Here is a 27,574-nt window from a genome sequence, read left to right as displayed (position 1 = left end):
CTACACTTTTGGGGTTTTTCCTAGTACAAAAAATATGGTGAACTTTCATGTAGATCACTCACTACTCTGCCGTTCAGGGTACCGGAGATTGAGGCTGGATAAATTCATATGATTGCTCCTGGCTGGAGGTTGTGGACTCGCGACCTGCCCTGCTCCTCTGGCTGGTCTTGCTGCCGCTTGTCCGACTGCCACTGCTGCGGCCTTGATGATGGAGCTGCTGTTGCTGCTGAGGCTGCTTTGGTGGCTTCTGCTGCTGCTGCTCTGGAGATCGCACCCTACTAAAGCTGGAAGCATATTGCCGGAAGCTGCCAGATACAGCCTTGTTCTCCTCTGGTTCAGTCCTCTGTGCTCAGCTCCCGGCTTGTGTATTTGTTTCTGTTGGGACCCCGACCCGTTTACTGACTACTCTTGTGTCTTCTGATTTTGTATTTTCTCTGCTCTCCTGGTTCTGACCCGGCTACCTGACTATTCTTCTTCCCATCTCACACCATAGAACAGCAGGTAACACCGTGGCCCAAGCCTAGGGGTCTCTGTATAACGCCAGATCCATGTAGAAGGGTTAAAGAATAATGAGCAAAGCAATCCCTGGGATCTGGAAAACAGGGTAGATAGCGCCAAACCTGTTTGTGGTGGCCATCTTTTGAGCTGCCAAGTGACCACGATACATTGTGTCTGCAAACTAATCCACCAAGATCAGCATTCAAACAGCTAAATGCCGCTCCTTCCCTTCTTAACCTGCCTTGTGCCCAGACAATAGTGTACAACCGTATATAGGGTACTGTCAGATTAAAGAGAAGTTGGAAAATAATTTGTATAGTCCATTCATTTCCTATTATCCTTTGAGAAGAATTCCAAAATTATTCCCGCATAAAGTGACACACATCAGATTTGAAAAAATGGGGCCTGATTAGGAACACAAAAGTGGCTGTGGGAAGGGGTTAAATCAGAGTATGTTGAGCACCAATTACTGTAGTCAAAAACTGAATATAGACAAGAACACATCTACTGAAATGATCAAACTCAACAGTCTTCATCAAAAAATGACTAATGGAGTTTGGCCAGAAAGACTGGACCTGGTCTTGTAGGGACCATATGAGCACATTCAGCAGCACAGAAGGGAGAGAAGGTAGATTCATCCAATAAGATATCAAGGTTCTAGGAAGCCAACAGCATCATTACCCTCCGCTTTCTCTTACAGGCCCATCATAATATTTTTCTTTAAGTGATTTTCTAACTTGTCAGCACATTCTACGTACGCTGTCATTTGGCTTTGTAGTTTACAGATCTGGGCAAGTAACGGTCAGCGTCTCCTAATCCCAGGGGGTAGGTGAATTCTCCAGGTTGTAAATTCTATAGAAAAGGTCTTTCACAATTACACAAAGTAATTTGAACATTTTCGCACGGAGGAGAATGTTGTGGTCTAGCAGCAAAATGGTGATCACCCGATTGTGATACGGCCGGACTACACCACCGATAAAGCAGCCACAGCCGGTGACTGAGAAGAATCTGTGACTTCTCTGCCTTTAGTGGTTACTACTCACCTGGGTAGTCATATGTAGGAATCTCCTCTTTACACCACTCATCAACCCTCACATATGTCTCTGTAGTATTAATATGGGTCAGATCTTCACCCTGAAACAAATATTGTAAAAGTCACAGACAGATGGAGAGGTCACATCTATGATCAGCTCTAATCCTGCCATCTCCACCGTTCTCATTACACAAGTATAAAACATATAATACTGGTGGATAAAACAAGACTGAGCACCAGGGCTGTGGAGTCGGTAAGCCAAAACTCCGACTCCTCAATTTCCATGACACCGACTCCAAGACTCCCTCATACATGGTCCATTATTAAAGTGATAAATTTACTGTAGCACAGATTCATCTCAGCTAAAAGTCTAGACCCTTAGATCAGGAATACGACAGACATTTATAGGACATTTCATAACTTTCCCAAATTCTTATGAAAAAATATTCCCCACAAACTGCATTGAACTACTGTACCCAATTTATTATATATTTTAGGAGTCGGTCCATTTGATACCACTCCAAATCCACCAAAATGGGCTCCGACTCCGACACCACAGCCCTGCTGAGCACAAGACCTTCACAGCCGTCTACACATCATAGAGAAGATCTCATGATATCTTCTCTCTATCTACCTGATGATCCTGAGGAACATTGGGATCTTCTTGGTTACAGTCCTGTGGAAGAAGAGGACGGTGACATCTCTCTGGCGTTGTCCTCTTACTGGATAGAACTGGAGAAAACACATACAGGGACTGAATTCATTCTTTACATACAGATAATTATAGGCCGTGTGTATTTAGTCCTGTTTATTACCTGGTGATGTGAGAGGCTGAGGAACCTCCATCATGACATCTTTGTACAGATCTTTGTGTCCCTCTAAATACTCCCACTCCTCCATGGAGAAATAGATAGCGACATCCTGACACCTTATAGGAACCTGACACATACAATGATAATGTCATCCCCCCGATCCCTTCATAGCTTTACTGTATAATGTCCCAGCATTCCCAGCAGTGTCACCTCTCCAGTCAGCAGCTCAATCATCTTGTAGATGAGTTCTAGGATCTTCTGGTCATTGATGTCCTCATGTAGCAAGGGTTGAGGTGGAGGTCCTGTGATTGGGCTCAGGGGTCTTTCCCATCCCTCAGACACAGGGGCCTGACAGCGCCCACTAGAGGTCCTCTTCACTACTGTGTAATCCTGGTTATGGAGAGATACATTAATAAATCTCACTACAGACATTTCCAGAGTCCTCACCTCTCCAGTTCTGTCCATCTGTTATTCCTATAGATAAGAATGATGTAATGTGACGTCATTAGAATCTCTCACCTCTCCAGTAAGCCGGAAGAGGATCTCTAGGGTGAGGTGTAATATTTTCTCTGCCATCTTGACCTTGTCCATATCCAGTTTTGATGGGTAAATCAGGAAAACTCTCTTATATAGAAGATTGTCACTGAGCGGATCGAATATTGTAGAGACCTGAATGAGAAGAAGATAAGTAGATATAACATCATAAAAATCCTGTGTAATAATACAATTACTGGAGATAATTAGAGAAAAATATGAGGAGATTTATAATTTTATACTATTTAGTTTTTTTCTTTATATCTGCTAATAAAACCTATATATTTTAGGCCACAGACAACAAGCAGTTTCTTCCTCGGAGTCTGCAGCTGAATACGTTTCTCATAGACTCATCTTCAATAACGCTAGTTGTCGTCTCATTTACGGACACTACAATCGGCATTAGCAATACTGCAGGAGATATTCATTACACGTGACATGAGAAATAACTACTTCATGATGAGGACGACATTTTCATCTTCTTATACAGCTCCAGAAACATATTTGGCCAGAGTCCATCACTGACTACATCTCCACCCGTCTATATGAATGTTTCCCGTCTTCCCCGGACTGTAATCTTCTATCTCGTTAGATCTTATGTCTGATTCACACACAGAAGTTTGATGCTTTTATGAAACCTTTTTTGTTTACACAAATATTGTGGGCAGAAATTATTAGATATCAAAGTTTCCAGGTAAAGTGATTTATGGGGTTTATTTCTGGCCTTAGGCGTTCCTATATTACAAGAAAAACACCAGAAAAAAAGCAGAAATTAAAATGTTTCAAAAGAAAATTGGCACCAACAATTCTTATAAAAAGAAAAAAACATGCAAAAATCATAAGACACATTTTGTTATTTTCTAACACATTAAACATTTGTTTTAATATAATTAATTCCTTTGAGCACCAGAACATAGATGTACACCGCAGGGATGGCACAGGTGCGGCTGCAACATAAACCCTGGCAGTTTACCAAATTGCTGCTGTCAAAAGCAAACATGGCATCTCAGAAGGTGTGACAGAGTTTGGCTGAATGCCCCTCCTCCCCCAAGTACTCAATAGTATGGGGCTGCCTAGTTACTATGATACTTAAATACCTAATAATGGTGTCTGGGCCTGCAATGTACGAAAGTCTATTAGGCTGGGCCAGAGGCAGCGTCAAATGAGTTACATTTTAAAGCCCCCATACACATTAGACTAAAGTTGCATGGAAGTAATGAATTCAGGGGTTGGCTAACTATATAATGACAGATGATGTCAGGGCAGAGAAGGATCTGGCATCCTGAATTTTAGAGGCTAATTGTTTGCTTTTCCTGTAGATACTCCCCTGCTAGAGGAGTCTGGAGGTGACCCTCATACAGACCACAAGAAAGCTGGAATATTTGTGTGTATGGTGGAGTCGGGAGAGATAGTCATCTGCCAAATGACTGTTCAGCCAACACTTATCTCGTGTATGGGGCTGTTACGTACACTACTCAAAAATATAAAGGGAACACTTAAACAACACAATGTAACTCTAAGTCAATCACACTTCTGTGAAATCTATCTGTCCAGTTATGAAGCCACACTGATTGTGAAGCAATTTCTCCTGCTGTTGTGTAAATGGTACAGACAACTGGTAGAAATGAGATTCAATTAGCAAGACACCCCCTATAAAGGAGTGGTTCTGCAGAACATTTCTCTGTTCTCATCCTTTTTGGCTGTTTTGGTCACTTTTGCATTTTATCATTGCTCTCACCCCTAGACGTACATTAGCATGAGGCAGTGTCTACAACCCAAGGAAGTAGCTCATGTAGTGCAGCTCATCCAGGATGGCACATCAATGAGAGCTGTGGCAAGAAGGGTAACTGTGTGTCAGCACAGTGTCCAAAGCATGGAGCATATACTGTACCAGGAGACAGGTCAGTACACCAGGAGATGTGGAGGGGGCCTTAGGAGGGCAACAACCCAGCATCAGGACCGCTACCTCCTCCTTTGTGCAAGGAGGAACAGGAGGAGCATGCCAGAGCCCTGCAAAATGACGTCCAACAGGCCACTAACATTTATTTGTCAGCTCAAACTGTCAGAAACAGATTCCATGAGGGTGGTATGAAGGCTTGAAGTCCACAAGTGGGTGTTGTGCTTATAGTACAACATGGTAAAGGGTCATTGGCATTTGGCAGAGAACACCAAGATTGGCAGATTACACATTGACGGCCTGTGTTCTTCACGGATGAGAGCAGGTTCACACTGCACACATGTGACAGACGTGACAGAGTCTGGAGATGCTGTGGAGAACGTTCTCCAGAATGACCGGTTGGCAGTGGGTCAATAATGGTGTGGGGAGGCATTTCCTTGTAGGGCCGCACAGCTTTCCATGTGCTCGCCAGAGGTAGCCTGACTGCCATTAGTTACCGAGATGAGATCCTCAGACCCCTTGTGAGACCATATGCTGGTGCAGTTGGCCCTGGATTCCTCCTAATGCAGGACAATGCCAGACCTCATGTGGCTGGAGTGTGTCAGCAGTTCCTGCATGATGAAGGCATTGATGCTTTGGAATGGCCTGTCCATTCCCCAGACCTGAATCCAATCGAGCACATCTGAGACATCATGTCTTGTTCCATCCACCAATGCCACATTGCATCACAGACTTTAATTTGGTGGAGTCATATTTCCCGACTCTGAAGACCGTATGCTGCCACTGCACTTGGCAGGCCCAGTCCAGATGGTATGGAGATAAATGAAGGAGACCAAAGTCCAAAAATAAACTTTACTTTACTTAACAAGAACTTGATGACAAGTATATATATCAGATAACAGGCACAACACTTTATGAATGTTTCTCCTGCATTATGCAGAGTCAAGAACTTTTGTTAAAAGCTACAACAGTATAGCAAGCCATTATGGGAAGGTCCATCATCCCTGTAAGGACCATACAGGTTGAGATGTGTCGTTACAGCCCTTGTTCGTCTAAGATAAGGAATCCTTCCTTAATTCCCTTTACTCACAGTGGCATGTAAAGGTTGAAACATCCATGGTCAAAATTACAAAACGGAAAATGGGCCGATGCAAAAGTTTGGACACCCTGATTGGTTAGTACCTAGTAGCACCATCTTTTGCAAGTATCACAGCTTGTAAACGTTTTTTGTAGCCAGACAAGAGTTTTTAAATTCTTGTTTGAGGGATTTTCATCCATTCTTCCTTGGAAAATTCTTCCAGTTCTGTGAGATTCCTGGGTCGTCTTGCATGCACTGCTATTTTGACGTCTAGCCACAGATTTTCAATGATGTTCAGATCAGAGGACTGTGAGGGCCATTGTAAAACCTTCATCTTGTGCCTTTGTGGTTGTCTATTGTGGATTTTGAAGTGTGTTTAGAATCCATTATCCATTTGAAGAAGCCATCCTCTTTTCAACATCAGCTTTTTTTACAGATGGTGTTATTGCATTAAGAATTTGTTGAAACTTCATTGAATCCATTCTTCTCTCTACCCATGAAATAATCCCATGCCATTGGCTGCAACACAACCCTAAAGCATGATTGATCAACCTCCAGGCTTAATGGTTGGCAAGGCATTCTTTTCTTGAAATTCTGTGCTCTTTTTTCTCCACACATACCTTTGATCATTGTGGCCAAAGAGTTTTATTTTAACCTCATCAGTACACAGAACATGTTTCCAAAATGCATCAGGCTTATTTAGATGTTCTTTTGCATACGTCTGACACAGAATTTTATAGTGAGGACTCAGGAGAGGTTTTCTTCTGATGACTCTTTCATGAAGGCCATATTTGAGCAGGTGTCTCTGAACAGTTGAAAAATGTGCAACAACTAAAGAATCTTCTATATCTTTCTGAAGGTCTTTTGCAGGGGGGGTTTCTGATTTGCCTCTCCAGCAATCCTACGAGCAGCTCTCACTGAAATTTAGCTTGGTCTTCCTTGCTGTTGCTGTTAACTGCCATTTCTTAACCACATTTCGAACTGAAGAAAGAGTGTAAAGATAAGTGTCCTAAAATATGTATGCACATATACATACATATATATATATATATATATATATATATATATATATATATATATATATATATATATAAAGTACAGACCAAAAGTCTGGACACACCTTCTCATTTAAAGATTTTTCTGTATTTTCATGACTATGAAAATTGTACATTCACACTGAAGGCATCAAAACTATGAATTAACACATGTGGAATTATATACTTAACAAAAAAGTGTGAAACAACTGAAAATATGTCTTATATTCTAGGTTCTTCAAAGTAGCCACCCTTTGCTTTGATGACTGCTTTGCACACTCTTGGCATTCTCTTGATGAGCTTCAAGAGGTAGTCACCGGAAATGGTCTTCCAACAATCTTGAAGGAGTTCCCAGAGATGCTTAGCATTTGTTGGCCCTTTTACCTTCACTCGGCGGTCCAGCTCACCCCAAACCATCTCGATTGGGTTCAGGTCTGGTGACTGTGGAGGCCAGGTCATCTGGCGTAGCACCCCATCACTCCGCCTCTTGGTCAAATAGCCCTTACACAGCCTGGAGGTGTGTTTGGGGTCATTGTCCTGTTGAAAAATAAATGATGGTCCAACTAAACGCAAACCGGATGGAAGAGCAAGCCACTGCAAGATGCTGTGGTAGCCATGCTGGTTCAGTATGCCTTCAATTTTGAATAAATCTCCAACAGTGTCACCAGCAAAGCACCCCCACACCATCACACCCCCTCCTCCATGCCTCACGGTGGGAACCAGGCATGTAGAGTCCATCCATTCACCTTTTCTGCATCGCACAAAGACACGGTGGTTGGAACCAAAGATCTCAAATTTGAACTCATCAGACCAAAGCACAGATTTCCACTGGTCTAATGTCCATTCCTTGTGTTCTTTAGCCCAAACAAGTCTCTTCTGCTTGTTGCCTGTCCTTAGCAGTAGTTTCTTAGCAGCTATTTTACCATGAAGGCCTGCTGCACAAAGTCTCCTCTTAACAGTTGTTGAAGAGGTGTGTCTGCTGCTAGAACTCTGTGTGGCATTGACCTGGTCTCTAATCTGAGCTGCTGTTAACCTGCGATTTCTGAGGCTGGTGACTCGGATAAACTTATCCTCAGAAGCAGAGGTGACTCTTGGTCTTCCTTTCCTGGGGCGGTCCTCATGTGAGCCAGTTTCTTTGTAGCGCTTGATGGTTTTTGCAACTGCACTTGGGGACACTTTCAAAGTTGGCCCAATTTTTCGCACTGACTGACCTTCATTTCTTAAAGTAATGATAGCCACTCGTTTTTTTTTACTTAGCTGCTTTTTTCTTGCCATAATACAAATTCTAACTGTCTATTCAGTAGGACTATCAGCTGTGTATCCACCAGACTTCTGCACAACACAACTGATGGTCCCAACCCCATTTATAAGGCAAGAAATCCCACTTATTAAACCTGACAGTGGACACCTGTGAAGTGAAAACCATTTCCGGTGACTACCTCTTGAAGCTCATCAAGAGAATGCCAAGAATGTGCAAAGCAGTCATGAAAGCAAAAGGTGGCTACTTTGAAGAACCTAGAATATAAGACATATTTTCAGTTGTTTCACACTATTTTGTTAAGTATATAATTCCACATGTGTTAATTCATAGTTTTGATGCCTTCAGTGTGAATGTACAATTTTCATAGTGATGAAAATACAGAAAAATATTTAAATGAGGTGTGTCCAACTTTTGGTCTGTACTGTATGTTTTTTCATACTACCATGTATGCGAATTCATATATATATACACAGGTGCATCTCACTAGAATATCATCAAAAAGCCATTTATTTCAGTTCTTCAATAAAAAAAGGAAACTCATATTATATAGAGTCATTACAAACAGGGTGATCTATTTCAATTGTTTAGTTCTGTTAATGTTGATGATTATGGCTTAAAGCCAATGAAAACACAAAAAAGTCATTATCTCAGAAAATTAGAATAATTAACAAAAAAACATCTGCAAAGGCTTCCTAAGCATTTAAAAAGGTCCCTTAGTCTGTTTCAGTAGGCTCCACAATCATGGGGAAAACTTCTGACTTGACAGATGTCCAGAAGGCAGTCATTGACACACCCCACAAGGAGGGTAAGCCACAAAAGGCCATTGCTAAAGAAGCTGGCTGTTCACAGAGTGCTGTATCCAAGCATATTAATAGAAAGTTGAGTGGAAGGAAAAAGTGTGGTAGAAAAAGGTGCACAAGCAACCGGGATAACCGCAACCTTGAAAGGATTGTTGAGAAAAGGCCATTCAAAAATGTGGGGGAGATTCCCAAGGAGTGGATTGCTGCTGGAGTCATTGCTTCAAGAGCCACCACACACAAACATATCCAGGACATGGGCTACAAGTGTCGCATTCCTTGTGTCAAGCCACTCATAACCAATAGACAACGCCAGAAGCGTCTTACCTGGGCCAAGGAGAAAAAGACCTGGACTTTTGCTCAGTGGTCCAAGGTGTTGGAATCAAGGTCCCAGAGTCTGGAGGAAGAATGGAGAGGTCACAATCCAAGCTGCTTGAGGTCTAGTGTGAAGTTTCCACAATCAGTGATGGTTTGGGGAGCCATGTCATCTGCTGGCGAAGGTCCACTGTGTTTTATCAAGACCAAAGTCAGCGCAGCCGTCTACCAGGAAATTTTAGAGCAGTTCAAGCTTCCCTCTACTGACAAGCTTTTTGGAGATCGAAATTTCATTCTCCAGCAGGATTTGGCAACTGTCCACACTGCCAAAAGTACCAATACCTGGTTAACAAACAACAGTATCACTGTGCTTGATTGGCCAGCAAACTCTTCTGACCTTAACCCTATAGAGAATCTGTGGGGTATTGTCAAGAAGAAGACGAGAGACCCCAGACGCAACAATGCAGATGAGCTGAAGGCTGCTATCAAAGCCACCTGGGCTTCCATAACACCTCAGCAATGTCACAGTTGATCGCCTCCATGCCACGAAGCATTGATGCAGTATTGATGCAAAAGGAGCCCCGACCAAGTATTGAGTGCATTTACTGAACATACATTTCAGTAGGCCAACATTTCAGATTTTAAAATAATTTTCAAGCTGGTGTTATAAAGTATTCTAATTTACTGAGATAATGACTTGTGTGTTTTCATTGGCTGTAAGCCATAATCATCAACCTTAACTGAAATAAACTCTTAAAATAGATCACTCTGTTTGTAATGACTCTATATAATATATGAGTTTCACTTTTTTGTATTGAAGAACTGAAATAAATTAACTTTTTGATGATATTCTAATTTAGTGAGAAGTACCTGTATATGCATGTGTATATACACTGCGTGCCGAATTATTAGGCAAGTTGTATTTTAGAGGATTATTTTTATTATTGATCAACAACTATGTTCTCAATCAACCCAAAAGACTCATAAATATCCAAGCTTAATATTTTTGGAAGTTGGAGTGTTTTTTTTTTAGATTTGGCTATCTTAGGAGGATATCTGTTTGTGCAAGTAACTATTACGGTGCAGAATTATTAGGAAACAATAAAAACCAAATATAATCACACCTCACTTGTTTATTTTCACCAGGAAAACCAATATCGGTGCACAAAATTTAGAAATAAACATTTCTGACATGCAAAAACAAAAAAATTAGTGATCAATATAGCCACCTTTCTTTATGATGACACTCAACAGCCTTCCATCCATAGATTCTGTCAGTTGCTTGATCTGTTTTCGATCAACATTGCGTGCAGCAGCCACCACAGCCTCCCAGACACTGTTCCGAGAGGTGTACTGTTTTCCCTCCCTGTAGATCTCACATTTTATGATGGACCACAGGTTCTCTAAGGGGTTCAGATCAGGTGAACAAGGGGGCCATGTCATTATTTTTTCTTCTTTTAGACCTTTACTGGCCAGCCACGCCGTGGAGTGGTTGGATGCATGTGATGGAGCATTGTCCTGCATGAAAATCATGTTTTTCTTGAACGATACCGACTTCTTCCTGTACCACTGCTTGAAGAAGTTGTCTTCCAGAAAATGGCAGTAGGTCTGGGAGTTGAGCTTCACTCCATCCTCAACCCGAAAAGGTCCCACAAGTTAATCTTTGATGATACCAGCCCATACCAGTACCCCACCTCCACCTTGCTGGCATCTGAGTCGGAGTGGAGCTCTTTGCCCTTTACTGATCCAGCCAATGGCCCATCCATCTGGCCCATCAAGAGTCACTCTCATTTCATCAGTCCATAAAACCTTTGAAAGATCAGTCAAGATATTTCTTTGCCCATTCTTGACATTTTATTTTATGTTTCTTGTTCAAAAGTGGTCATTTTTCAGCCTTCCTTACCGTGGCCATGTCCCTGAGTATCGTACACCTTGTGCTTTTTGATACTCCAGTAACGCTGCAGCTCTGAAATATGGCAAAACTGGTGGCAAATGGCATCTTGGCAGCTTCACGCTTGATTTTCCTCAATTCATGGGCAGTTATTTTGCGCCTTTTTTGGCCAACACGCTTCTTGCGACCCTGTTGGCTATTTGCCATGAAACGCTTGATTGTTCGGTGATCACGCTTCAAAAGTTTGGAAATTTCAAGACTGCTGCATCCCTCTGCAAGACATCTCACAATTTTGGACTTTTCAGAGCTTGTCAAATCTCTCTTCTGACCCATTTTGCCAAAGGAAAGGAAGTTGCCTAATAATTAAGCACACCTTATATAGGGTGTTGATGTCATTAGTCAACACCCCTCCTCATTGCAGAGATGCACATCACCAGATTTACTTAATTGGTAGTTGGCTCTCAAGCCTATGCAGCTTGGAGTAGGACAACATGTATAAAAAATATCATGTGATCAAAATACTCATTTGCCTAATAATTCGGCACACAGTGTATTGCCTTATGTGCCTATGTCCCCATGTGTCCCCACACTTATATATGCCCACATGCACATAAATATAATTGTGCCTCCACACATATATAGTTGGCCCCCTTATAATAATTCCCCCACTTTTCAGATATGCCCAGGACAAGAAAAGTCTGGGCATGTCAAAAGAAGATGGACAGATGTCCATCTATTGCCTGTGACTATAGGCTGACATGGTTAATTACCATGTCAGTAGAGAGTCACACTGCTAGGATAAAAGGATCAAAGAGATCCTTGTCCTGGCAATAGCCGCTGCCTGCAGGCGTCCAGACGCCAGCACTGATATAATCATATCAGTGTGGGCGTCCCGCACTTCAAAGCGCCCTGCCGCCGGGTGCGCAAAGGTGCATACAGGGATGCCTGTGCATGCAGTGTCATCATAACGCCATGCTGGCACTCGCGTCCTGCATGCTTGGCAGGAGGACGGCGGAGGTCGTGGCAAAACGGCAGTGCTTGCACGCTCTACTCTTCTACTTCCCTGCCTGCCTCCACCTGACCTGCCGCTGTTCCCCTCCTCTCTAGCTCCACGTGTCATCCTTTGCCCGCAGTCCCTTCATCTCCTCTGCTCTCCAGCCTCAGCCCTGCTCCCGTCCTGCACTGTACTCCGCAGCAGCCCCTTCATCCATGGCCGCCTCCTCCTCTCTGTGTCATCCTCTGCCTGCAGTCCCTTCATCTCCTCTGCTCTCCAGCCTCAGCCCTGCTCCCGTCCTGCACTGTACTCCGCAGCAGCCCCTTCATCCATGGCCTCCTCCTCCTCTCTGTGTCATCCTCTGCCCGCAGTCCCTTCATCTCCTCTGCTCTCCAGTCTCAGCCCTGCTCCCATCCTGCACTGTACTCCGCAGCAGCCCCTTCATCCATGGCCCCCTCCTCCTCTCTGTGTCATCCTCTGCCCGCAGTCCCTTCATCTCCTCTGCTCTCCAGCCTCAGCCCTGCTCCCGTCCTGCACTGTACTCCGCAGCAGCCCCTTCATCCATGGCCTCCTCCTCCTCTCTGTGTCATCCTCTGCCCGCAGTCCCTTCATCTCCTCTGCTCTCCAGCCTCAGCCCTGCTCCCGTCCTGCACTGTACTCCGCAGCAGCCCCTTCATCCATGTCCCCCTCCTCCTCTCTGTGTCATCCTCTGCCCGCAGTCCCTTCATCTCCTCTGCTCTCCAGCCTCAGCCCTGCTCCCGTCCTGCACTGTACTCCGCAGCAGCCCCTTCATCCATGTCCCCCTCCTCCTCTCTGTGTCATCCTCTACCCGCAGTCCCTTCATCTCCTCTGCTCTCCAGCCTCAGCCCTGCTCCCGTCCTGCACTGTACTCCGCAGCAGACCCTTCATCCATGGCCCCCTCCTCCTCTCTGTGTCATCCTCTGCCCGCAGTCCCTATATCTCCTCTGCTCTCCAGTCTCAGCCCTGCTCCCGTCCTGCACTGTACTCCGCAGCAGACCCTTCATCCATGGCCCCCTCCTCTCTGTGTCATCCTCTGCCCACAGTCCCTTCATCTCCTCTGCTCTCCAGCCTCAGCCCTGCTCCCGTCCTGCACTGTACTCCGCAGCAGCCCCTTCATCCATGGCCCCCTCCTCCTCTCTGTGTCATCCTCTGCCCGCAGTCCCTTCATCTCCTCTGCTCTCCAGCCTCAGCCCTGCTCCCGTCCTGCACTGTACTCCGCAGCAGCCCCTTCATTCATGGCCCCCTCCTCCTCCTCTCTGTGTCATCCTTTGCCCGCAGTCCCTTCATCTCCTCTGCTCTCCAGTCTCAGCCCTGCTCCCATCCTGCACTCCAAAACCAGGGGAGGAGTCCTGAGGAGATAATTTGCATATTCCCACTGCATTTTGGGGTAAGTGAAGAGTCTCCGCGAGCTCAAAGAACACTGGATTTTGGCTGTTGGAGCTGAAAAGAGGACATCGGTAAACCAGGGGAGGAGTCCTGAGGAGATAATTTGCATATTCCCACTGCATTTTGGGGTAAGTGAAGAGTCTCCGCGAGCTCAAAGAACACTGGATTTTGGCTGTTGGAGCTGAAAAGAGGACATCGGTAAACCAGGGGAGGAGTCCTGAGGAGATAATTTGCATATTCCCACTGCATTTTGGGGTAAGTGAAGAGTCTCCGCGAGCTCAAAGAACACTGGATTTTGGCTGTTGGAGCTGAAAAGAGGACATCGGTAAACCGCGCGCCTACCGGCGCGAGCATTTTGGAGCTTTTTTCACTGTTTTCAGAACATTAACAGTAAGAACATGGAAGAGTCCAGGAGCCATTTGGTGAGCTCCATATCCTGCTACATGTTCACAGATTTGCCAGTGGAAAAGCCAAACTTCACATGCCAGAAATGCAAGCTTGTGTCCCTGTTGGAGGAAAAGTTGCGAAATCTAGAAGAGAGGTTAACTACCTTGAAAATCATTAAGGAAGGTGAAGAGTTCTTAGACAGAGCAGAATTATCTCTTCATGATTCAGAAAGAGAAGAAATTCGAACTGCACCTGATGAAACAGAGGAATGGAAGCATGTGACCCAGAGAAGCAGGAGGATCGAGAGGCAGTCAGCACCCATACTGCTCAGGAACCAGTACCAGGCTCTCACGCAGGAGAACCATGAAGAAATACAGCAAAATAAGACTTTGCCAGCAATGAATAACCTTGTAAGCCCTCAGAATCCTCCTGGATGGAGAAAGAAGAATGTTGTGAAGAATAAACGGAGAGTGGTGGTCATAGGGGATTCCCTGTTAAGAGGAACAGAGGCCGCTATCTGCAGACCAGACATAACCTCAAGAGAAATGTGCTGTCTTCCAGGAGCAAAAATTAAAGATGTGTCTGACAGGATATCAAGACTCTTCAGACCTACAGATCACTACCCATTCCTGCTAATACATGTGGGGACAAATGACACCGCAAGAAAGGACCTGGTAACCATCTGCAGTGACTTTGAAGACTTAGGCAAGAAAGTGAAAGAATTGGGAGCGCAGGTGGTCTTCTCATCCATCCTCCCAGTGGATGGCCATGGAACAATGAGGTGGAATAAGATTCTACAGGTGAACAACTGGCTACGTCGATGGTGCCGTCAACAAGGATTTGGATTTCTGGATCACGGAATGAATTACCTATACGATGGACTACTTGCTAGAGATGGGGTGCATCTTACGAAGACTGGAAAACATGTATTTGGAAGTTGCCTTGCTACACTCATCAGGAGAGCTTTAAACTAGAACAATGTGGGAAGGGAAGCAAAAGGCCAGAAAAAGCCATACAGCTGACAAATACTATTGAGATCTCTGCTACTGGAAGTGGAAAGGAAGAACAAAGACAAAACAATTTAAATAATAAAAATATGGGAGGAAGAGAAACCAATCACAAACTAAAATGTTTTTATACAAATGCACAAAGCATGGGCAACAAACAAGGAGAATTGGAACTACTAACGCAGGAAAAGGAATATGATATCATTGGAATCACTGAGACTTGGTGGGACGATACACATGATTGGAATAAAAGGCTAAAAGGATACAAATTATTTGCAAGAAACAGACTTGATAAACGAGGAGGAGGTGTCGCATTGTATGTTAGAAAAGCGTATATCTGCACAGAGATTGAAGCTTCAGAGACTGGGAGTTCTGTGGAAACTGTTTGGGTAAGACTACAAGGAGAGAACAACGGAAAGGACACGATTGTAGGCATTTACTACAGGCCACCTGGGCAAGCTGAAGATATGGATGAACTCTTTATGTATCAAATGACCAAGTTCTCCAAAAAATATGACGTAGTGGTCATGGGAGATTTCAACTATCCAGACATTTGTTGGGAATCTCTCTCAAGTAAAACTAACAGGTCAAGCAAATTCTTATCCTCTCTTGCTGACAACTTTATCTTCCAAAAGGTAGGGGAGAAAACAAGGGGATCTGCTACTTTGGATCTAATCCTTATAAACAGGGAGGAAATGGTTGAGGAGGTAAAGGTGGCTGGGACCCTAGGAGGCAGCGATCATGCTATTATAGAATTTTGGATAACTAGAGGAGGAAGACATGTGAAGACTCAAACTTCAAGGTTAGATTTTAGAAAGGCAGATTTTAAGAGACTCAGAAAGAGAATAGGAGGGATCCAATGGCTGGATGTCCTTAAGGACAAAAATGTCCAGGAAGGATGGGAAATTTTTAAAAATGAGATTCTCAAAGCACAATCGTTAACAATCCCGAAAAGTAGGAAGAATGGGAAGCATTTAAGGAAACCAGGATGGATTAACACAGAACTTAAACACATGCTAAAAAGAAAGAAAGAAATGTTCATTAAATGGAAAGAGGGAGGCATATCTAAAGAAGATTATAATGCAGTCTGCAGATCCTGTAGGGCACGTATCAGGTTAGCTAAAGCTGACAATGAATTAAGGCTTGCAAGAGATGTCAAAATCAATAAAAAAGGATTTTGGGGGTATGTCAAAAGTAAAAGAAAAGTCAAAGATGCTATAGGATTTTTACAGGATGAAAATGGAGAAATGGTAAGAGAGAATGTTGAGAAGGCCGAACTTTTTAACTCCTATTTTGCATCTGTTTTCTCTCAGAAAGAAAATGTAACATCAACTGATCTTCACTGTCCTTTTAAAGGAATAGAGGAATCCAAGTTATCTGTAAACAGAAAGATTGTGAGGGAATATTTAGCTAACATAAATGAGTTCAAGTCTCCAGGTCCAGATGAATTACACCCCAGAGTACTGAAGGAGATCGTAGAAGAAATTTTAGAACCACTCTCCATAATCTTTGAAAATTCTTGGAGAACAGGAGAAGTCCCAGAAGACTGGAGAAGAGCAAATGTTGTTCCTATCTTCAAAAAGGGGAAGAATGTGGACCCAGGGAACTATAGGCCGGTGAGTCTGACTTCTATACCAGGAAAGATCTTTGAACAAATTATTAAACAACATGTATGTAAGTACATGGATAAGAATGAAGTGATTAACCAGAGTCAGCATGGGTTTGTAACTAACAAGTCATGTCAGACTAACTTAATTTCCTTCTATGACAGAATCACTGACTGGGTGGATCAGGGAAATGCTGTAGATATACCGTGTTTCCCCGAAAGTAAGACCCCCCCGAAAGTAAGGCAGGGTGGGGGGTTTCGGGGGGTCCGCCAATGTAGGGCACCCCCCGATTGTAAGGCAGGGTAGCGGGGGGGGGCCGGGGAATGTAAGGCTGATTCGTCACAGGCTCCCTAGCCGGCTCGCAGCTGATTGGCCGATCAGCCTGTTCGTCACAGGCTCCCTAGCCGGCTCGCAGCTGATTGGCCGATCAGCCTGTTCGTCACAGGCTCCCTAGCCGGCTCGCAGCTGATTGGCCGATCAGCCTGTTCGTCACAGGCTCCCTAGCCGGCTCGCAGCTGATTGGCCGATCAGCCTGTTTGTCACAGGCTCCCTAGCCGGCTCGCAGCTGATTGGCCGATCAGCCTGTTCGTCACAGGCTCCCTAGTCCCTGCTGGCCATCAGCTCGAGTGTGATTGGCCAGTCAGCCGGCTCGCAGCTGATTGGCCGAATCAGCTGCGACGTCACCGCCTGCAGGCTCGCTCCGATTGGTCCAGCTTCCCCGGCATCCGAATCGTCAGCCCGGCACCGCAGAGGAGATCGAAACAGAAGGAAAGTAACGGTAAGTTCCGAAACTCTCTCTGTGTGTGTGTGTGTGTGTGTGTATACGATATGTGTACGGTATGTGTATGGGTGCCGTATGGGGCTGTGTGTGTGTGTGTATACGATATGTGTACGGTATGTGTATGGGTGCCGTATGGGGCTGTGTGTGTGTGTGTATACGATATGTGTACGGTATGTGTATGGGTGCCGTATGGGGCTGTGTGTGTGTGTGTGTGTGGTGGCAGAGTGGGGGGCAGAACCACTGTATGGGGAGGCTGCATACTGTTCAGCCTGTTTTTTTTCCCAATGTAAGGCCTCCCCCGAAAGTAAGGCAGGGTGGGACTTTTGGGGGTAAAATTAATGTAAGACAGGGCCTTACTTTCGGGGAAACACGGTAGTATATCTTGACTTCAGCAAAGCATTTGACAAAGTATCTCACACCATCCTTATTGAAAAAATGACCAAGTATGCAATGGACCAGGCAACTGTTAGGTGGATTCATAACTGGCTTAGTGATCGGACTCAAAGGGTGGTTGTAAATGGCTTCACATCCAGCTGGATGAATGTCTCAAGTGGGGTACCACAGGGCTCCGTCCTGGGAGCTGTATTGTTCAACATCTTTATCAATGATTTAGATGAAGGAATTGAGGGTAAACTGATTAAATTTGCTGATGACACAAAGCTAGGAGGGATAGCTAATACTAGAGAAGAGAGAGAGAGGATTCAAAAAGACCTAAATAAACTGGAGCAGTGGGCAGCAACCAACAGAATGGTTTTTAACAGGGAAAAATGCAAAGTACTACATCTGGGCAATAAAAATGAAAAAAGCATATACAGAATGGGAGGAATAGAGCTAAGCAACAGTACATGTGAAAAAGACTTAGGTATACTAATAGATCATAGACTGAACATAAGTCAACAGTGTGATGCAGCAGCAAAAAAGGCAAATACAATTCTGGGATGTATTAACAGAAGCATACAGTCTAGATCACGTGAAGTCATTATCGGTCTCTACTCCTCTTTGGTCAGACCGCATCTGGAATACTGTGTACAGTTCTGGGCACCACATTTTAAAAAAGACATAGACAAACTGGAGCAAGTTCAGAGAAGAGCGACCAGAATGGTGACTGGTCTGCAAACCATGTCCTATGAGGAACGGTTGCAGGATTTGGGAATGTTTAGCTTGCAAAAAAGAAGACTGAGAGGAGACTTAATAACTGTCTACAAATATGTCAAGGGCTGTCACATTGTAGAAGGATCATCTTTATTCTCATTTGCACAAGGAAAGACTAGAAGCAATGGGATGAAACTAAATGGGAGGAGACACAGATTAGATATTAGAAAAAACTTTTTGACAGTTAGGGTGATTAATGAGTGGAACAGGCTGCCACGAGAGGTGGTGAGTTCCCCTTCAATGGACGTCTTCAAACAGAGGCTGGACAGACATCTGTCTGAGATGATTTAGTGAATCCTGCTTTGAGCAGGGGGTTGGACCAGATGACCCAGGAGGTCCCTTCCAACTCTACCATTCTATGATTCTATGATTCTATGTACTCCGCAGCAGCCCCTTCATCCATGGCCCCCTCCTCCTCTCTGTGTCATCCTCTGCCCGCAGTCCCTTCATCTCCTCTGCTCTCCAGTCTCAGCCCTGCTCCCATCCTGCACTGTACTCCGCAGCAGCCCCTTCATCCATGGCCTCCTCCTCCTCTCTGTGTCATCCTTTGCCTGCAGTCCCTTTATCTCCTCTGCTCTCCAGCCTCAGCCCTGCTCCCGTCCTGCACTGTACTCCGCAGCAGACCCTTCATCCATGGCCCCCTCCTCCTCTCTGTGTCATCCTTTGCCCGCAGTCCCTTCATCTCCTCTGCTCTCCACCCTCAGCCCTGCTCCCGTCATGCACTGTACTCCGCAGCAGACCCTTAATCCATGGCCCCCTCCTCCTCTCTGTGTCATCCTCTGCCTGCAGTCCCTTCATCTCCTCTGCTCTCCAGTCTCAGCCCTGCTCCCATCCTGCACTGTACTCCGCAGCAGCCCCTTCATCCATGTCCCCCTCCTCCTCTCTGTGTCATCCTTTGCCCGCAGTCCCTTCATCTCCTCTGCTCTCCAGCCTCAGCCCTGCTCCCGTCCTGCACTGTACTCCGCAGCAGACCCTTCATCCATGGCCTCCTCCTCCTCTCTGTGTCATCCTTTGCCCGCAGTCCCTTCATCTCCTCTGCTCTCCAGCCTCAGCCCTGCTCCCGTCCTGCACTGTACTCCGCAGCAGCCTCTTCATCCATGGCCCCCTCCTCCTCTCTGTGTCATCTTCTGCCCGCAGTCTCTTCATCTCCTCTGCTCTCCAGCCTCAGCCCTGCTCCCGTCCTGCACTGTACTCCGCAGCAGCCCCTTCATCCATGGCCGCCTCCTCCTCTCTGTGTCATCCTCTGCCTGCAGTCCCTTCATCTCCTCTGCTCTCCAGCCTCAGCCCTGCTCCCGTCCTGCACTGTACTCCGCAGCAGCCCCTTCATCCATGGCCCACTCCTCCTCTCTGTGTCATCCTCTGCCCGCAGTCCCTTCATCTCCTCTGCTCTCCAGCCTCAGCCCTGCTCCCGTCCTGCACTGTACTCCGCAGCAGCCCCTTCATCCATGTCCCCCTCCTCCTCTCTGTGTCATCCTCTGCCCGCTGTCCCTTCATCTCCTCTGCTCTCCAGCCTCAGCCCTGCTCCCGTCCTGCACTGTACTCCGCAGCAGACCCTTCATCCATGGCCCCCTCCTCCTCTCTGTGTCATCCTCTGCCCGCAGTCCCTTCATCTCCTCTGCTCTCCAGTCTCAGCCCTGCTCCCGTCCTGCACTGTACTCCGCAGCAGCCCCTTCATCCATGGCCCCCTCCTCCTCTCTGTGTCATCCTCTGCCCGCAGTCCCTTCATCTCCTCTGCTCTCCAGCCTCAGCCCTGCTCCCGTCCTGCACTGTACTCCGCAGCAGACCCTTCATCCATGGCCCCCTCCTCCTCTGTGTCATCCTTTGCCCGCAGTCCCTTCATCTCCTCTGCTCTCCAGTCTCAGCCCTGCTCCTGTCCTGCACTGTACTCCACAGCAGACCCTTCATCCATGGCCCCCTCCTCCTCTCTGTGTCATCCTTTGCCCGCAGTCCCTTCATCTCCTCTGCTCTCCAGTCTCAGCCCTGCTCCTGTCCTGCACTGTATTCCGCAGCAGACCCTTCATCCATGGCCCCCTCCTCCTCTCTGTGTCATCCTCTGCCCGCAGTCCCTTCATCTCCTCTGCTCTCCAGCCTCAGCTCTGCTCCCGTCCTGCACTGTACTCTGCAGCAGACCCTTCATCCATGGCCCCCTCCTCCTCTCTGTGTCATCCTCTGCCTGCAGTCCCTTCATCTCCTCTGCTCTCCAGTCTCAGCCCTGCTCCCATCCTGCACTGTACTCCGCAGCAGCCCCTTCATCCATGGCCCCCTCCTCCTCTCTGTGTCATCCTCTGCCCGCAGTCCCTTCATCTCCTCTGCTCTCCAGTCTCAGCCCTGCTCCCCTCCTGCACTGTACTCCGCAGCAGCCCCTTCATCCATGGCCCCCTCCTCCTCTCTGTGTCATCCTTTGCCCGCAGTCCCTTCATCTCCTCTGCTCTCCAGTCTCAGCCCTGCTCCCATCCTGCACTGTACTCCGCAGCAGCCCCTTCATCCATGGCCCCCTCCTCCTCTCTGTGTCATCCTCTGCCCGCAGTCCCTTCATCTCCTCTGCTCTCCAGTCTCAGCCCTGCTCCCATCCTGCACTGTACTCCGCAGCAGCCCCTTCATCCATGGCCTCCTCCTCCTCTCTGTGTCATCCTTTGCCTGCAGTCCCTTTATCTCCTCTGCTCTCCAGCCTCAGCCCTGCTCCCGTCCTGCACTGTACTCCGCAGCAGACCCTTCATCCATGGCCCCCTCCTCCTCTCTGTGTCATCCTTTGCCCGCAGTCCCTTCATCTCCTCTGCTCTCCAGCCTCAGCCCTGCTCCCGTCCTGCACTGTACTCTGCAGCAGTCCCTTCATTCATGGCCTCCTCCTCCTCTCTGTGTCATCCTTTGCCCGCAGTCCCTTCATCTCCTCTGCTCTCCAGTCTCAGCCCTGCTCCCATCCTGCACTGTACTCCGCAGCAGCCCCTTCATCCATGGCCCCCTCCTCCTCTCTGTGTCATCCTCTGCCCGCAGTCCCTTCATCTCCTCTGCTCTCCAGCCTCAGCCCTGCTCCCGTCCTGCACTGTACTCCGCAGCAGACCCTTCATCCATGGCCCCCTCCTCCTCTCTGTGTCATCCTCTGCCTGCAGTCCCTTCATCTCCTCTGCTCTCCAGCCTCAGCCCTGCTCCCATCCTGCACTGTACTCCGCAGCAGCCCCTTCATCCATGTCCCCCTCCTCCTCTCTGTGTCATCCTCTGCCCGCAGTCCCTTCATCTCCTCTGCTCTCCAGCCTCAGCCCTGCTCCCGTCCTGCACTGCACTCCACAGCAGCCCCTTCATCCATGGCCCCCTCCTCCTCTCTGTGTCATCTTCTGCCCGCAGTCCCTTCATCTCCTCTGCTCTCCAGCCTCAGCCCTGCTCCCGTCCTGCACTGTACTCCGCAGCAGCCTCTTCATCCATGGCCCCCTCCTCCTCTCTGTGTCATCTTCTGCCCGCAGTCTCTTCATCTCCTCTGCTCTCCAGCCTCAGCCCTGCTCCCGTCCTGCACTGTACTCTGCAGCAGCCCCTTCATCCATGGCCCCCTCCTCCTCTCTGTGTCATCCTTTGCCCGCAGTCCCTTCATCTCCTCTGCTCTCCAGCCTCAGCCCTGCTCCCGCCCTGCACTGTACTCCACTGCAGCCCCTTCATCCATGGCCTCCTCCTCCTCTCTGTGTCATCCTCTGCCCGCAGTCTCTTCATCTCCTCTGCTCTCCAGCCTCAGCCCTGCTCCCGTTCTGCACTGTACTCCGCAGCAGACCCTTCATCCATGGCCTCCTCCTCCTCTCTGTGTCATCCTCTGCCCGCAGTCCCTTCATCTCCTCTGCTCTCCAGCCTCAGCCCTGCTCCCGTCCTGCACTGTACTCCACAGCAGCCCCTTCATTCATGGCCTCCTCCTCCTCTCTGTGTCATCCTTTGCCCGCAGTCCCTTCATCTCCTCTGCTCTCCAGCCTCAGCCCTGCTCCCGTCCTGCACTGTACTCCACAGCAGCCCCTTCATTCATGGCCTCCTCCTCCTCTCTGTGTCATCCTTTGCCCGCAGTCCCTTCATCTCCTCTGCTCTCCAGCCTCAGCCCTGCTCCCGCCCTGCACTGTACTCCGCAGCAGCCCCTTCATCCATGGCCCCCTCCTCCTCTCTGTGTCATCCTCTGCTTGCAGTCCCTTCATCTCCTCTGCTCAGCAGCCTCAGCTCTTCTCCCGTCCTGCACTGTACTCCGCAGCAGCCCCTTCATCCATGGCCCCCTCCTCCTCTCTGTGTCATCCTCTGCCCGCAGTCCCTTCATCTCCTCTGCTCTCCAGCCTCAGCCCTGCTCCCGTCCTGCACTGTACTCCGCAGCAGCCCCTTCATCCATGGCCCCCTCCTCCTCTCTGTGTCATCCTCTGCCCGCAGTCCCTTCATCTCCTCTGCTCTCCAGCGTCAGCCCTGCTCCTGTCCTGCACTGTACTCCGCAGCAGCCCTTCATCCATGGCCTCCTCCTCCTCTGTGTCATCCTCTGCCCGCAGTCCCTTCATCTCCTCTGCTCTCCAGCCTCAGCCCTGCTCCCGCCCTGCACTGTACTCCGCAGCAGCCCCTTCATCCATGGCCCCCTCCTCCTCTCTGTGTCATCCTCTGCTTGCAGTCCCTTCATCTCCTCTGCTCAGCAGCCTCAGCTCTTCTCCCGTCCTGCACTGTACTCCGCAGCAGCCCCTTCATCCATGGCCCCCTCCTCCTCTCTGTGTCATCCTCTGCCCGCAGTCCCTTCATCTCCTCTGCTCTCCAGCCTCAGCCCTGCTCCCGTCCTGCACTGTACTCCGCAGCAGCCCCTTCATCCATGGCCCCCTCCTCCTCTCTGTGTCATCCTCTGCCCGCAGTCCCTTCATCTCCTCTGCTCTCCAGCGTCAGCCCTGCTACCGTCCTGCACTGTACTCCGCAGCAGCCCCTTCATCCATGGCCCCCTCCTCCTCTCTGTCATCCTCTGCCCGCAGTCCCTTCATCTCCTCTGCTCTCCAGCGTCAGCCCTGCTACCGTCCTGCACTGTACTCCGCAGCAGCCCCTTCATCCATGGCCCCCTCCTCCTCTCTGTGTCATCCTCTGCTTGCAGTCCCTTCATCTCCTCTGCTCAGCAGCCTCAGCTCTTCTCCCGTCCTGCACTGTACTCCGCAGCAGCCCCTTCATCCATGGCCCCCTCCTCCTCTCTGTCATCCTCTGCCCGCAGTCCCTTCATCTCCTCTGCTCTCCAGCCTCAGCCCTGCTCCTGTCCTGCACTGTACTCTGCAGCAGCCCCTTCATCCATGGCCCCCTCCTCCTCTCTCCATGTCCTCCCTATGTGCCGCAGCGGGCAGCCTGTCACACTCTGCTGCTCACCTTCTGACCGGATCTTCTGCCTCTCTTCACCCCACACGACCCCAGCGTTCCTTCAGGCTGCAGCACCCACTCTCCTACCATCAAGCAACTGTGGTCACCCTCAAGCTGGATCTTCAGCTTCACAGTACCTGGACTCTGCTAAATATCGCTGCTATTAACCCCTTGTCCTCTGTAGGGATAGTTAGCGATGGGCAGGTGGATTGTTATTAATGTATGTATGTTTTTAGGTAAGTGGGTGGGAAGTATAATTAGGTTATTGTGGGGCTAATTATATATTATTATTTGTACTGTGATAGTGCGGTAATTAGTAGTATAATAACTGAAGACTTGTGTGTAATAAATATCTTTCATTGGTACGCGGTTTCATCTCAGTTAGTCGCTGTTCAGTATAGTTTATAGCATGTGAATCAGTGTACGTAACATGTGAGGTATTAGCCGGATATTGGTTATTGATAGCCAAGGCCGGCATTAATAATTAATATACGGAATAAAGCCCTGTAACAAAGGGAAAATTGAAAAAGCTTTGATATCTTCTTATGGTCTTCTCCTGCTTTGTGGCCTCCACCATTTTCATTTTCAGAGTGCTCGGCAGCTGCTTAGAAGAACCCATGGCTGCGGTTTTTTTGGCACAAGGTTAGAGGAGGTTTTTATAAATCTGGGAAATTTGCATCACCTGGCCTTTCCTAACGATGATAGTGAACAAGCCATAACCCTAAGGTATGTGCGCACATTGAGTATTTGCTGCAGAAATGTCGGCAACATTTTTGAATCTCTTGGCAGCAAAAACACAACGGCTAATTAAGGTCAGAAACCTTGGTCAAACTGAGTCTCCACACTACAGTTGTGATGTAGTGACGTGTTTGTGCCTGCAGTGCACGGAGTCTCAGACTCACAGGTGAAGGGTGAATGGTGGATCAGGGAGCTTTCAACTCCTGATTCACTATTCTATTCAATGGTATCACCGTCACGGGAATGTGGATGTCGCTGAAACTGTGATGATGGGGAAGGAGAGGGAGGTCCGAGATACTGTTGTGGATCTATATAAACAGATGTAAGCAATGATGCTGCTGAATAATTGATACAGTCACTACCTTACCCTATCCTGTACCTAAACAAAGCTGATACTGGCTAACCGCAGAGGTTAGCACTCTAAGGAACAACAATGGCACCTCCACTCACTGATGGCTGTCCCTCAGAAGCTCTAGTTAACCCTGATATATATAAAAAATACACTGATACATTAAATAGGATCAGATATGTCTCAAGCTATATATAAATGGAAAGGGTATGGCACTCACCAGAGAATGCTTCAATAATCCACCTCAGTGCATTTCCCCACTAGTTTCATCAGGAGGCTTGATACAGGGATGATAATTCATGATGTTCAGCATAGTGTGTCTAATAGCCAGGTGTCCATGTTTAAATATCCCACTTCATCCAAAACCCCTCCCCAGACTAGGAGATCCATTCCCATTCCTAGAGGTGAATTGTCATAGGATATATAGAATGGAGTATGTCTATAATAATGTATTGTGGCTGCGCTACTTCTCATGCGCTAGAGGTCCGATAATGTCCATCCCCTAGTGTTCATGTCCGGAAGTGACGTGCTTTACACTGAAACGCCAGATAAACTGATTGCCTCCGTGCCACTCGTACCTGGGACTGCATGTTAAGGGGACGGTTGCAACAACTTTATTAAAATGGAAAGCAACCGAACCCGGGGTCCGCGATGCAGCCTAGAAGACTGCAGCCGAACACCTACCGGGTAAGAATGTAAAACAACCAACTAAAGTATAAATCCCTCCAGTGTTACTACACACCGGGACGGGAAAAGGGATTCGCACTATCTCCGTTAACTGCACGATAGATGTGCGACAAATAACGTAGCCGTAGCTCTGTTGACTGCACAGAGGCTACGCAGCAGGCGCTAGGAGGTGTGTGTGACTCACGCCGGAGTGTACGTGCTCCCAGCCGGTGTGTGACCAGCCTGCGGATTAACTCTCCAAGTGGCTAGCAGGCAGTGCCAGGGATACGGACCCCGCAGTCTGCTCGGGGTGTATAGCAACCCCCTTGCCGGAGCCAGAATGCCAAACGGGAACTACCTCCCTAAACACAGCTAAGCCTGCCTAAGCGACCTGTGCTAATCAGCCGAGCGAACTCTGGCATCGGAAGGTCACGGAGAGAGCAGCTAGGGAGCACGTGGAGCCCAAACAGACAAGCGTCCACACAAGAGCACAACCTAAATGGAATGATCAGAGCGCACCATGTTTGTGGTCGGGCTATTTAAAGACTAAGCCCTGCCCACAGTCGTATTATTGGTCGCACTACTGATGACGTCACCCGCGACCAATCAGGCGGTGCCAGGTCACCGGATCACCTGACATCCAACCACCAATCACAGTCCGCCATGTCACGGGCATGCTCAGTGCAGTGCACCCTGGACTTAGGCTGTAGCAGCCATGTTCCCCTCCGCAACCTATTCTTAACACTACTAGGAACAAAGACCCAAGAGACAGCTTGTACATCTCGTGCACTAGCTAGGCGTTGGGACTGATGGTGATGCTGAGCAGCATCTGCCCTGGCTGGACCAGAATGGGAGACCACAGAATCCACTGAGGATTCTGACCCAATTTCAGATCCAGCAAACGCCTGACGTCTAACACTGCGCATGGCCGTAGTTATGCACTCCATGCCAGAGCGCATCTAGGGTCATTGCCAGCGATTGCGCATGCCTGGATGTGTGTATTCTATGCTGGAGAGCATTACGGTCTCCTATGTATGACTGTGCATGAGTTCCATGCTGGAGTGCATAATGAATTTGGATTGCGTTCCAGCAATATAGAAAAGTCCCGTCTCTGAGATCAGCATGATAGGAGACTAAAAACAAGAATAGCTCATCCTCCCATCATGCAATAAGCATGTAGATCTACAATATCACTACATAAAATAGGGATGATGGACCACAGTATATTCCTAAATGGTCAAATTTGATCCCTATTGTATAATTAGAGATACACAAGGAACACCACACTTGTTAGTTACTAAATAGTATATGTGTGTGATATAACTGATAAGAAATAATTCTTATATAAAAGCTCAAATATCTCGATGAAGTACAACAATATGTGAACCCCATTCACAGGGAACGGAGTAGCAATGGGTAGAGTATACAATCCAAAAATGTAATCCGGAATGGGGCTGTATTCATACAAAACAGGCATAGGGAATTTGCTCATTGAGTGGCTAGTGAATAACATCTAAAAATTCACTTTCCTTTTTGAGGATACATCTATTGTGATCACCTCCTCTCACATTAGGTTTAACCATCTCAATGATACATAAGATGTCTCCGGTTTCACATCGATGTACACTGTTCATATGTCTCACTAATGGAGTGTCCCGACCATGGTGTATATCACCCAAATTCCCCCTCCCCCACCCTCCTCCTAGACTCCCTCTTGGTCCTGCATACATAATCTAGGGGGCAAGTGCATGTGGCCATATATATAAGTCCTGACGTTTTACAGTTGGAATAATCCCTCTGAAAAAAGGTTTTACCCGTGGAGGAGCTCGAGAAAGATTTACATGGTCTCATCCAATTACATGTACAACGTTCTCCACATCTAAAGAAACCGCAAACTGTTCTATCTAGCCAAGTCCCCTTCGGTGGAGTTTTTTTTTATAGAAACTATGCACTAAACGGTCCCTAATTAAACGACCCTTTCTGAAAGTTGTTTTGACAGTACATCCCA

General features: G+C 47.6%; 1 protein-coding gene across 1 annotated transcript in view; it reads right to left on the bottom strand.

The window, feature by feature from the left end:
- Positions 1-27,574, bottom strand: part of LOC141182794 (uncharacterized) — a 52,587-nt gene that overhangs the window by 11,219 nt on the left and 13,794 nt on the right. Inside the window, exons 2-6 of the mRNA XM_073660904.1 lie at positions 2,863-3,012; positions 2,554-2,733; positions 2,347-2,470; positions 2,166-2,263; positions 1,542-1,632 (exon numbers count right to left, since the gene is read on the bottom strand). Of these exons, the coding sequence (XP_073517005.1) occupies positions 1,542-1,632; positions 2,166-2,263; positions 2,347-2,470; positions 2,554-2,733; positions 2,863-2,934 (565 nt within the window). The 5' untranslated portion in view covers positions 2,935-3,012. The remainder of the gene's footprint in view (positions 1-1,541; positions 1,633-2,165; positions 2,264-2,346; positions 2,471-2,553; positions 2,734-2,862; positions 3,013-27,574) is intronic.

This window comes from Phyllobates terribilis, unplaced genomic scaffold (assembly GCF_046119375.1).
Source record: "Phyllobates terribilis strain yellow unplaced genomic scaffold, ASM4611937v1 Scaffold_36__1_contigs__length_13169755, whole genome shotgun sequence".
Classification (NCBI taxonomy): Eukaryota; Metazoa; Chordata; class Amphibia; order Anura; family Dendrobatidae; genus Phyllobates; species Phyllobates terribilis.
Note: the sequence above shows the minus strand (reverse complement) of the source record. Positions and strands in the feature narration are given on the sequence as shown.